The 12,717-nt window shown below is 40.9% G+C and overlaps 1 protein-coding gene across 4 annotated transcripts in view; it reads left to right on the top strand.

Annotated features, from left to right (window-relative positions):
* mrva (minerva) overlaps positions 1-12,717 on the top strand; it is a 146,099-nt gene that overhangs the window by 84,110 nt on the left and 49,272 nt on the right. The window contains exons 9-12 of one of the 4 annotated variants that reach the window (XR_012966040.1): positions 2,336-2,448; positions 4,466-4,659; positions 5,768-5,870; positions 9,277-9,291. Coding sequence is in view for 2 of the 4 variants with exons in the window: in XM_076180383.1 (XP_076036498.1) it covers positions 2,336-2,448; positions 4,466-4,632 (280 nt within the window). In the remaining 2 variants the exon portion in view is untranslated. Of the gene's footprint in view, positions 1-2,335; positions 2,449-4,465; positions 4,660-5,767; positions 5,871-9,276 lie in introns of all 4 variants that reach the window. The other 3 variants (XR_012966039.1, XM_076180383.1, XM_076180384.1) reach the window with 3 other exon arrangements.

Genomic DNA, 12,717 nt, shown 5'->3' on the forward strand with positions numbered 1-12,717 from the left:
AGTCATATGAGAGGTACAAAGAATAGAAAAGAGAAGTAAAGCAAAAGGTAAAGGTTGCAAAGAGGAGAGCAGATGTGAAATGGGGTAAGAGTATGACAGAAAATTTTGAAAGTAATAAAAAGATGTTTTGGAAAGAAATTAAGAGAGGAAGAGGAGGCGGATCAAGTAGGGAAGAAAAGGTAAAAGGTGCAGATGGAGAGATGATAATGGAAGAGAAGGCAGTAAGGGGAAGATGGGCAGAATATTTTAGGGAGTTGCTAAATGTGAAGGAGGATAGGGAAGGAAAGATAGCTGCAGTGGGAAATGCGAAGAAAATGAGAGTGATGAGTGAGGAGAATGGAGGAGAAATAAGGAAGGATGAGGTGAAGGCAGTTGTTAAGATGATGAAAGCAGGTAAGGCACCTGGTCTGGATGGATGCCATGCAGAATGTCTGAAAAAGGGAGGTACAGTGATGGTGGACTGGTTGGTGAGGTTATTTAATGTTTGCTGGAGAGAGGGTAGAGTACCAGAGGACTGGAGGCCTGTATAGTTCCTCTTTACAAGGGAAAAGGAGACAAGTGTGAATGTAGTACTTTCAGAGGGATTAGCTTGTTAAGTGTAGTTGGGAAGGCTTATGGGAGAATCTTGATTGAGAGGATTAGGAGAGGAACAGAGGGAGTAATTGGTGAGGAACAGTGTGGATTTAGGATAGGTAGAGGTTGTGTAGATCAGATCTTTGTGGTAAGACAGATATGTAAGAAAGCTATAGGAAAGGGGAAGGATGTTTTTTGGGTTTTTATGGATCTGGAAAAGGCTTATGATAGGGTAGACAGAAAGGCACTGTGGGAGGTTATGCAGATTTATGGGATAGGAGGAAAGCTTTTGGGAGCTGTCAAGAGTTTTTATGAGAGCAGTAGAGCTTGTGTCAGGATTGGAAATTGAGAGAGTGAGTGGTTTGAGGTAAAGGTGGGACTTCGTCAAGGATACGTTATGTCGCCCTGGCTGTTCAATTTATACATGGATGGGGTAGTGCGAGAGGTGAATGCAAGGGTAGTGGGTCAGGGATTGGAGATGGTTAAAGAAAATGGAGAAAAGTGGGAGGTGAGCCAGCTGTTGTTTGCGGACGACACTGCGCTTGTGGCAGGATCGGAGGAGGGATTGAGGAAGCTGGTGGCAGAGTTTGGGAGAGTATGTGATAGAAGAAAGCTAAAGATAAATGTGGGTTAAAGTAAGGTGATGAGATGTACAAGGAGTGAAAGTGGCAGTAGACTGGAAGTGAACATTAAGGGAGAGCGACTGGAGGAAGTGGATAGTTTTAGATACTTGGGTGCAAGTGTAGCAGGAAAAGGTGGAGTGAAGGTGGAGGTAGAATGTAGATTGAGAGAAGCGAGTAAATGCCTTGGTGGATTAAAGAGTGAAATGAGGAATAGACATTTAGGAATGGATGCGAAGAGGAGACTGTATGAAGGAGTGATTGTGCCAACAGCACTGTATGGGGCAGAAACGTGGAACATAAGAGAAGAAGAGAGAAGGAGTTTGAATGTGTTTGAGATGAGGTGTCTGAGAAGTATGGTGGGGGTTACTAGGCTAGATAGAGTGAGAAATGAGGAGGTGAGGAGGAGAACAGGGGTGAAAAAGGAGCTGGGAGATAGGGTTGATGAAAGAATATTAGGATTGTTTGGACACATGGAAAGAATGAGTGAAGAAAGACAAGTAAAAGAGGTATGGAAGGCAGATGTGGAGGGAGTGAAGATGAGGGGACGTCCTAGGATGAGGTGGATGGATGGGGTGAAGGGGGCTTTGGGGAAGAGGGGAATGTCTGTTGAGGAAGGAAGGGAGAGGACGGAAGACAGAGGTGAGTGGAGAATGGTTGTATATGGATGATGTTGTGATTGCATGAGGAGGAATGGGCGGGGGGGGTGGGGGTGAGGTAGTATGTGTGAGCAAATTTTGATGCAGCCCGAAGGGATTTCTCCCCGTCCTCTCTTTATATGCAAGGGGGGACGGAGAGGGGGGGTCGCCAATTAAATGAAGCGGCCTTGCTGTGGATGTGCTGTGTCTTGCGACACTGCTTCTGACCCAGGGCGGTGGGCAAGGTGCAGGGATGACCCGTCATCCAGGAGGTGCTCAGATGAGAGGGAGGGTGGGAGGGGTGTGGAGTGTATTTAGGGATGAAATGGGTGGGAGTGTTTTTATGCCTTTCCCTTTTTGGCTACCTCCCTTGAAAGGGGGAAAAAGCCTTGGTATATGTATGTATGTATGTTATTATTATTATTATTATTATTATCATTATTATTATTATTATTATTATTATTATTATTATTGTTATTATTTTATAATTTTTTTTTTCTGTAGAATGCAGAGCGTGCAGAACTTGGGGCTGGCCCTCATCAGTATGCTAGCTGGTTATATTGTTGATGTGAAAGGTTACCTTGTGCTGGAGATGTTCTACATGGTGTGGCTCTGCAGTAAGTATTTTAAATTGTTTAAGAAATAATGATACTTTAGGGAATGTTTTGGGGTACCCCTATGGACCAGAGACACATCATTTGGTTATGGTAGAGGTTAAAAATTTCTTCTTGTAAAGGAATGATGGTACTTTTATACTACAACTGTCATTCCTCTATGCTCTTCCATTGAATCTGGCCTTGGCCATTTCTAATACTACTTCCAGATCTCCCTATGATGTGTGTATTGGGAAGGGAGGTTCTGCCAATGTCCTTTCCATGCACATTGTAAAAGGTAACTAAATTTGATGGAGTGATGGGATTAGAGATCCTGCACTCTCTTAGAAAATTTTTGGGCATAAGAGGACCTGGGAGGCAGACTCGAACCAGAACTCTAGTAATTGAGTAATTAAATGTGCACTTCCCCTTCCTCTCTTGATTTCCTTCCAAAACATCGTTTCATTACTTTCAAAATTTTCTATCATATTCCTCCCCCATTTTACATCCACTCTCCTTTTTGCCTCCTTTATCTTTTGTTTTACTTCACATCTTTTTTCTTTATACTTCTCATATTTTTCTCTCATCCTACTTTGTAACCAGTCCCTGAATGCTCGCTTCTTCTCTTCTACTACCTTCTTCACTTCATCATCCCACCACTCACTACCCTTCCTTCTATTCCCTCCCATCCTTCTTGTTCCACATACAATCTTTGCACACCTTGTCACTTCCTCCTTGAAACACCCCCATTCCTCTTCCACACCAACTTCCACTCTATCCTTCACCACCTCCCACACTTCTCTCAGCTTCTCCTTGTACTCCTGCTCCTTTTCCTTCTTATTTAAACAGTTTGCTCTAAGCACCTCTCTACCTTCTGTCCTTTTCCTCTATCCTTCATTCTCAACCTACCTTCCACCAAAAAATTATCTGATATTACCCCACTCTCCCCTAAGAACATTTACATCCAAAATTCTTCCTACTCTTCTCCTGGCTACCACTATATAGTCCATTAAAGCCCTATCTACCACCCTTCCATTCCCCACTGTCTCCCATGTATATTTATGTTAGACTTTTTCGTAAACACTGCATTAGCTATCATCAACTCTCTAGACACATCTCCACCATCAACTTTCCACTGCTATTTTTTCCTGGCACTCCACACATGCCAGGCACTTTGTCTATTTGTTCATCTCCTACTGTAGCAATGAGATCTTCCAATACCACTACATTGACATTTCTTTCTAAACCCTCTATGCACTCATTTAAAATCTATCCAAAAAGCCTCCCTTTCCACTACACTCTTCCCACTACCAGACCCATATGCACTAACAGAGACCCACATCTCCCTTCCCAGTTTCACTTTCATTCACATTAACTTTGAAGAAATCTTCCACTCCACCACATGCTAACTATCTCTTCATTTACTAATGTAACCACCCCTTATCTCCCTCATCCTCTCTTCACTCCTGACACCCTCCCCACTACACTCTCAAACTCAAACTCACCCCTTCCTTTCAACTTAAGTTTCACTCAATGTCAACACATCCATCTTTCTTCTCACAAATATACTGCCTATCTCTTTTCTTTTACTCTCTTCTGTACTGCACCCATGCACATTAAAAGACCCAAACATTAGGATTCTGGTTGCACAACTCCTCCCAGACCCTCTTATGCCTTGACTTCTCACAGGAATGTCTCCTTTTGGGGCTACAGAGAGTAGGATGGCTAATCCTATCCTCCGTCCCATTTTTGTCACCTTTTACGACTCAAGTGGAAACATTTTGGTGGTAGTATTGTTTTTCCCCTACCATAGGCATATGATAAAAACAAATACTGTATACCATGATGTCAGTGACGGGGTTGATGATGAATGATGTTTTGCTTTAGGCAGAAGTGAAAATCTTTTGTTTGTTGTAACTTACTACAGGAGTGCTTATAACTTGACTTTCCTTTTCAGTAGATGATATTTACACTGTTTCCTAAGTGCAAACTAGGATTGCAGTATTTTACCTTGCTTTGCCTTCTTTCTTTTCTGTTTTAGTTGCCTTGGCTGCTACTGCCCTAATATGGGTAGTAGATAGTAAGGGTGATGGATATTTAATGATGTCATCCAAAGCACGCAATCTTTATGATGAACAAGCGTCAGACGAGAAGTCTGTGGCTTCTTCCTTGCGAATGGAATCAACACAAATGACAAGTTCAGACTAAATGAACTAATAGATTCAATTGGAAATGGTAGGAATAGATGATTTTTGCCTAATCTTCATGACTTGCTGTGTTGCAGTCATTGCAAATGGTTAAATGTGGGTCCACAGTTTTAGAGAGCTTTGGAATTGGTATCTAGTAAGACTTATGTGTGTGGGTAATCATATTGTATGTATTATTTGCATTTAGAGATGGTGTTATTTTTGTATTTCTTAATATTTATGGTTATAGTTGAAGTTGTTTATGTTATAGTAGAACTGGAAAAATACCTGAATGATGGACCTCCAGACCAGATTAATCCCTTTTGTACCTGGAAGTACTTTACTTATTATTCAAGTTGCCATCAGGCTATTTTATGTATTACTGAAGCACTCTCATATTATCAACTGGTTCATACTCTGCCTCGGTTAAACCTTTTCCATATTTGATGCTACTTTTTTTTTATTCTGGTTGATGCCAGGCATATTTAATTTCTGAAGCACTTCCTCATTATTGAAAGGGCCTTTTCTCAGTTAAATATCCATACTAAGCACCACTTTTGCTACCAGATATAACAGACAATATGGGGACAGGGGTCTGTCATTGTATCTGGAGATCTATTATAACTGAGGATTCGTTATATCCGATGGAAATACTGCACAGATCCATTATATCCTGAAGTTTGTCCAGTATTAGAAATTATAGTAAACCCTCAATATAACGGATGATATGGGGACAGTTGTCTGTCATTATATCTGAAGATCTGTTATAACCGAGGATCCCTCACTATAACGGATGAAAATCAGTTATAACAAGGGTTTGTCTGGTCAGATTTTTTGTCCGATATATCCGATATCCAGTATATCAAGATCCATTATATCGAGGGTTTACTGTAATGACAATCTTGTCTAAGGTCACACATTCAGGTGTATGTACATATACATATATATATATATATGTATATATATATATATATGTATATATATATGTATATATATATTTATATATTTATGTATATATATCTATATCTATATATATATATATATATATATGCATATATGTATATGAGTGTATGTGTGTGGTGGAACTTGGGCAGCACTGGGTCTTGTTGGTCTGTGTTTTATTGGTACTTATAAAGTTTTATCTTGTTTTGCTTTAGTTGCACTCATCAGCACTGTGGTTGTCTGGATTAGTGACAAGTCAAAAGGGGGTGTTCTCAGCTTGTCTATTGCTCAAAGGAAGGAGAGAGAGGAACATAGTCCGTAAGTATTATTATATTATTTATGTAAGTTTGCTGGATACTTGCTGACTGAGTGGGATAGAGTATTTATCTAGTTGTATTTTACAGGAAGGGGAGCTATGCTCGTGGTGTCCCGTCTTCATATCTCATTTTATCTAGACTGTTTTTAAATTCATATATTGTTTTTGCACACACCACTTTCTCATCTAACTTGTTCCAAATGTCTATTACTCCGTGGGGAAAACTGTTCTTTTTCAGGTCTCTTCTATAACTGTCTTTCGTGATTTTCTTTCCGTGTCCTCTTGTATTTCTACTATCCCATTTTATTAGATCCTTTCTATCAATAGTTTCTATGCCTTTCATACATAATACATACATATACCAAAGGCTTTTTCCCCCTTACACGGGGGGTAGCCAAAAAGAAAAAGGCATAGAAATCACTTCCACCCATTTCATTTCCCATATATTTCACTCCCCTCCACCCTCCTCCCTCCCTCCTATCTTGGCACCTCCTGGATGACGGGTCATCCCTGCATCCTGTCCACTGCCCTGGGTCAGAAGCAGTGTCACAAGACACAGCACATCCACAGCAAGGCCGCTTCATCAATTCGGCGACCCCCTCTCCGTCCCCTCATGCAGAAAAGGAGAAGACGGGGAGAAATCTCTTCGGGCTGCGTCAAATTTTTTCTCATACATACTTCCTCACCCCCCATCCCCCACCCATTCCCCCTCATGCATCACAGCCTCATCTATACACAACCCCTCTCCATTCACCCCTATCTTCTGTCTTCTCCCGTCCTTCCTCCACAGACATTCCTCTCTTTTGTAAAGCCCCTTTCACCCCATCCATCCATCTCATCCTAGGATGCCCCCTTATATTCACTCCTTCCACCTCCTTCTTCCACACTTCTTTTACAAATCTTTCTTCACTCATTCTTTCCATGTGTCCAAACCATCCTAATACTCTTTCATCAACCCTATCTCCCAGCTCCCTTTCCACCCCTCTTCTCCTCCTCACCTCCTCATTTCTCACTCTATCTAGCCTAGTGAAGGGTGGAGGGGAGTGGAATATATGGGAAATGAAATGGGTGGGCGTGATTTCTATGCCTTTTTCTTTTTGGCTACCCCCGTGTAAGGGGGAAAAAGCCTTTGGTATATGTATGTATGTATTTAGCCTAGTAACTCCTATCATACTTCTCAGACATTTCATCTCAAACACATTCAAATTCCTTCTCTCTTCCTCTCTCATGTTCCATATTTCTGCCCCATACATTGCTGTTGGCACAATCACTCCTTCATATAACCTGCTCTTAGCATCCATTCCCAGATGTCTATTTCTCATTACACTTTTTAATCCACCAAGGCATTTACTCGCTTCTCTCAATCTACACTCTACCTCCACCCCCACTCCTCCCTTTCCTGTCACATTCGCACCCAAGTATCTAAAACTATCCACTTCCTCCAGTTTCTCACCCTTAATGCTCACTTCCAGTCTACTGTCACTCTCCCCTCTTGTACATCTCATCACCTTACTTTTGCCCACATTTATCTTCAGCTTCCTTCTTTCACACACCTCAAACTCTGTCACTAACTTCCTCAATCCCTCCTCTGATCCTGCTACAAGCGCAGTGTCATCAGCAAACAACAGCTGGCTCACCTCCCACTTTTCTCCATTTTCTTTAATCATCTCCAACCCCTGACCCACTACCCTTGCATTCACCTCTCGCACCTGCTTTCATCATCTTAACAACTGCCTTCACCTCATCCTTCGTTGTTTCTCCTCCATTCTCCTCACTCCTCACTCTCATTTTCTTCCTTTTGTAACATTCATAAATATTCCACATTTTGGAGGGGAAGAGAGGAGGTCTTCTACTGATTCCACATCAATTTGGTCTTCCAATATAGTTATCTTTGAACCAGTTCAGCAGTGCTGCAAGCTCCTCAAGTATGTCCACAGAGAGGTTATTAATATGTGGAAGAGGAACAAATGCTAAACTTAATATCATCTTCACTTTTAGTGCAAAGCTGGCATTGTTGTTGTATGTAGAAGTGTAACCCATGGCAACTATCTTTTGTGCATATTTTGTGAAAGATGGAGAAAACACCCTTTTATTACAACACCTGGAAATTATTCTTTCATGGCTGTAAAGGTTACATGTTCAAAGTCACAAATAATAGATGTTGGGTTTAGTGTAGGCTCAACATCTTTGACCATTTCAAACATCTTTGCATAAGTTGATTGCTGCTTGTTTGGTAAAAGAGTATAGATAATCAAAATAACTCCATCAATTTTTTTTTCCAATAATGTAAACCTGTGAAAATAATTTTGTTGCTATTTTAAAAGTTCCATCGGCATACCAAGTACCAGATGAATGTAAATGCTGGAGCCAACTTTCTCTTCCAAAAACCAAAATTCTGTGTAATCCAGGGCCACCCACTATCACTAATCAGGAAATTTTCTTCTCTTCCTTTGTCCAGAATGTAAATTTTGTACTGGTGTGCCAACTGTAATTCTTGAAGATCAATAGGATTTAGATGTGGAGGGCTTATGGCTTTCTGTTTGTGTATGTGGAATGTAGATTTTATACTGGTACACCAAGTAAGAATTTGCTCCATTTTGGGTGTGATGAAACATTTGTGCACACTATGACAGCTCAGTACATCAAGAATTCCTTCTATGAATCATTTGAAACTGCCAAATACAGATATCTTGAAATGCTCATTAATGCTGAGTTGTCCTGGCAATGAAATGGTCTAAATACTTTTGACTCCAGTGGTGAGTTGTCTGCCAAATAGTCTGTTATAACTAATGAATCACTGAGACAAACTGCCAAATACAAACTGATGTTCTAAAAAGCTTATTAGCGCTGAGTTGTCCTGGTGTTGAGTTGTCCTGGCATTAAGTTGTCTTGGTGATGAGTCAGTGACATTAAGTTGTCCTTTCCCCTTCTCCCTTGTTCAAATTCCCCTGTTGCTCAAAATGCTTTTCACCCCATCCATCCATCTCATCCTTGGTCATCCCCTCAAATTCACTCCATCCACCTCTGCCTGCCACAACTTTTTTTGCTAATCTTTCCATGTGTTCAAACCATACCAATACTCTTTCATCAGCCTTATCTGCCATCTCCTTTTCCACCCCCGCTCTCCTTCTCACCTCATTTCTCACTTTATCCAACCTCATAACCCCTCTCATACATCTCAGACACTTCATCTCGAACGCATTTAGATTTTTCCTTTCTGCCTCTTAAACTCCAAGTCTCCACCTTATACACTGTCATTGGCACAATCATCCATTTATATAATCTTCTTTATGCATTTATATAATCTCTATGCATTTATATAATCTTCTCTGTGCATCCATTTTATGTATATATACTTTCTTTTAATTTTATTATTCTAATATGCATAAACTTATCTTCTTATCACAGGTGTCTGTTGCCTTCATAGGTGCAAGGTAGAACATTTGTGACTGCCTTCCTGATGAAGCTAGATGTGGAGTTCACTTCACACCAAAGACGCTGAATTATTATTCAAGAGAATAAGATGTTTGAAGTATTTTATGTTGAGAAGCCATTCTCAGGTATATATATATATATAATGTTCTTAGACTTGTTAATTTATGCATTACATGCAGACATAGATACATGCACACACAAATATAGATGCTTACAGACCTTTCTCCCCAAATTTCACCGAATTTTGCTTACTGTTACTAAAGGTTTCTTATATCAGAAACCTGTGTCTTCATGGCTGGCAGGTCTCCAGCCCCTCCCCATATATCACTGCCATCATCAGGTTAGTCTTTCTCAATGCTAACACATCTATTTTCTCTCAAACAGACTACCACTCCTCTTGTTCTTGCTTGTTCCACATCTATAATCTCTTTTGCCTTGACTCCTTGATGTAGAAACTTACAGAAAGAGAAATTCTCTGTCCCCTCACTCTGTCCCCCCTTATTCACCCTCTGTGACATGAATGAGAATATAGTGGTGGCAAGCTTATCCACCTTCCCCCCCCCCCCAAGGAACATAGGACTTAAGGTCATGTCACACTACACCTCTTTTGAGTCTGGGTGGCCCGACATGGGAGTGAAAAGGACACACTTTTTACCTGTGACTCATTGCCAGGGGTGAATGACATTCACTACTCAGATCACTCCTGGCATTTCTGTCGCTGTACAGGTAATGTTTCACTTGCCACAGGCACATGTTTTCCTTGCACAGGTCTATCAGTTGAATAATGTCCACATGACTCCAGTAGGGTTATGACTTCTTTGACATGCTAAGTGAGGCAGCTTGGTGGGTCTTTGGTTGTGCCCCACCAATCTTCCACTGCTGGGAGGATAGTGGCACAAGTCTAGTGCCCAGCGTACCTCAGTTTGATTGCACTGCGGGGACTGCCAGGGTCAATTCTCCACGATTTGACATGTAGTGTGACAGGGCCTTCAGGAATTCTAAAGGGTTGATTTAGAGGAACAGCAGGAAGAAGGGACAGCAAAATAGAAAAGAAAAGAGCAATGTAGCATTCTGGGTGGATATTTTTCTCAGACATAGCCAAATGCTGTGTGGCTTTAGTCTGTAGGGGTGTCTTTGTAATCCTGAAAATATTGATTACACGCAAGTATTGAGTACCATATTTTACAACTTAAAAAATACTCCAGTGCATAAGACATCCCAATTTAGAAGGTAATAATCAGAAAAAAAAGTTACAAGTGCCTAATACAAAGTAATATTTATGCCACTGAAACCTAACCTTATTTCATCTTAAAATTCCCACTAATCATGATGAATTCATCACAAACCAGGATAGTGCTCTAAATTTAAATCGGATACTGTATATGTATAGTAATTTTGAACAGGGAACGAGTGATTTTGGAGAGAGAGAGAGAGAGTGGTTTGAGGTAAAGGTGGGACTGTGATTTACCATGATTCACCATGTTCTTGGATCACGTGTTGGACTCGTGATCGACAGCTATTTCCCTCCTGGGAGAGAGCTCAGAGCTCATATATGACTGATATATGGGTAATGTTGGATGTGTCATGTTGCCATGGCTGTTCAATGTTTATATGAATGGGGTGGTGCTGGAGGTAAATGCAAGGGTAATGGTTAGGGGATTGGAGATTGTTAAAGAAAATGGAGAAAAGTGGGAGGTGAGGCAGTTATTGTTTGCTTACAAAACTGTGCTTGTGGCAGGGTCAGAGTAGGGATTATGGGAGTTAGTGACAGAGATTGGGAAGGTATGTGATAGGAGAAAGTTAAAGGTAAATGTGGCTAAAAGCTTAGTAATGAGATGTAGAAGGGGAGAAGATGGCAGTGAGTTGGAAGTCTAAAAGGAGAGTGGATGGAGGAAGTGGATAGCTTTAAGTATTTGGGGTAGCATATGGCAGGAAAGGGAAGAGTAGAGGTGGAGGTAAATTGTAGATAGAGATGTAAATGCCTTGGGGGATTAAAAAGTGTCATGAGAAATAGGTATCTGGGAATGGATGCAAAGATGAGATTATATGAAGGGGTGATTATGTTGACAGCAATTGGCCAGAGAGATGGAATTTAAGAAAGGCAGAGAGGAAAACTTTAAATGTGTTTGAGATGAAATGTCCGAAATGTATGGTAGGGGTTACAAGGTTGGATAAAGTAAGAAATGAGGAGGTGAGGAGGAAGTGGGGGTGGAAAAGGAGATGGCAGATAGGGTTGATGAAAGTTTTGGGATGGTTTGGACAGATGGAAAGATGAGTGAAGAAATATCAGCAAAAGAGTTGTGGAAGACAGAGGTGGGGGGAGTGAACATAAGGGAACATCTGAGAATGAGATGGATGGGGTGAAGGGGGCATTGAGCAAGAGGGAGATGTCTGTTGAGCAAAGAAGGGAGAAGACAGAAGATAGGGGTGAGTGGAAAATGGCTCTGCATAGATGATATTGTTATGCAAAAAAGGGAGGGGGTGGAGGATGGGTAGGGGTTAGGGTTAGGTTATGTGTGAATGATATATTGATGCAGCCTTAAGGGATTTCTCCCTGTCTTCTCTTTTTCTACATGAGGGGACGGAAAGGGGGGGTCACCAATTAAGTGAAGTGGTCTTTTTGTGGATTTGCTGTGTCTTGCTGCATTGCTTCTGACCCAGGGAAGTGGGCAGGATACAGGGATGACTCGTCATTCATTAGTAGCTAAGATGAGAGAGAGGAAGGGGTGGTGGGTGGGAATAAAAGGGGTGGGAGTGAGTATATGCTTTTTGACTTTGGCTACCACCCTTGTAAGGGGGAAAAAGCCCTTGGTATATAGATAGATAGAATTAAGAGTACAGAAATAATGTTATGTTTGATTTATAAATAGGTCAAAACATCAATAGGCTGAATGTTCACCTGAATGTCTATATCAGCTTGAAATCCTCATTAATCATGACAAATTCATCACAGGCACTAAATTTACATTAAGCAAAATGAACTACTATGTTAATTTTGATACAAAATTTGGTTACATTTGATTTATCATTTGGTTAAAGCATTGCAGCTACAAACCCCACTCAGTATGTGATGAAAGTATTGTTTTTGATATGAGAGGCATGCTTCTATAGCATTTTTAGCAAACACCAGTGAAAGCTTTGGCCCATTCATTATAGTTGTTGTTGACACAGAATGACTATAATTCCTTTCAGTTATTACCCAGTACTAAGATGGGAGGGAGGGTGGAGGGGTGTGGAGTGTTTTCAGGGATGGAATGGGTGGGAATGATTTTATGCCTTTTCCTTTTTGGCTACCTCCCTAGTAAGGGGGAAAAAGCCTTGGTATATGTATGTATGTACTTAATTTCATCTTCCAGTGCTAGATATCTTGATAGTTTGTGATGAAGATCATGCTTTTTCTTTTAATTCTGTCCT

The sequence above is a fragment of the Oratosquilla oratoria genome, chromosome 44 (assembly GCF_046742065.1).
Source record: "Oratosquilla oratoria isolate Oo_2021 chromosome 44, ASM4674206v1, whole genome shotgun sequence".
NCBI classification, from domain to species: Eukaryota; Metazoa; Arthropoda; class Malacostraca; order Stomatopoda; family Squillidae; genus Oratosquilla; species Oratosquilla oratoria.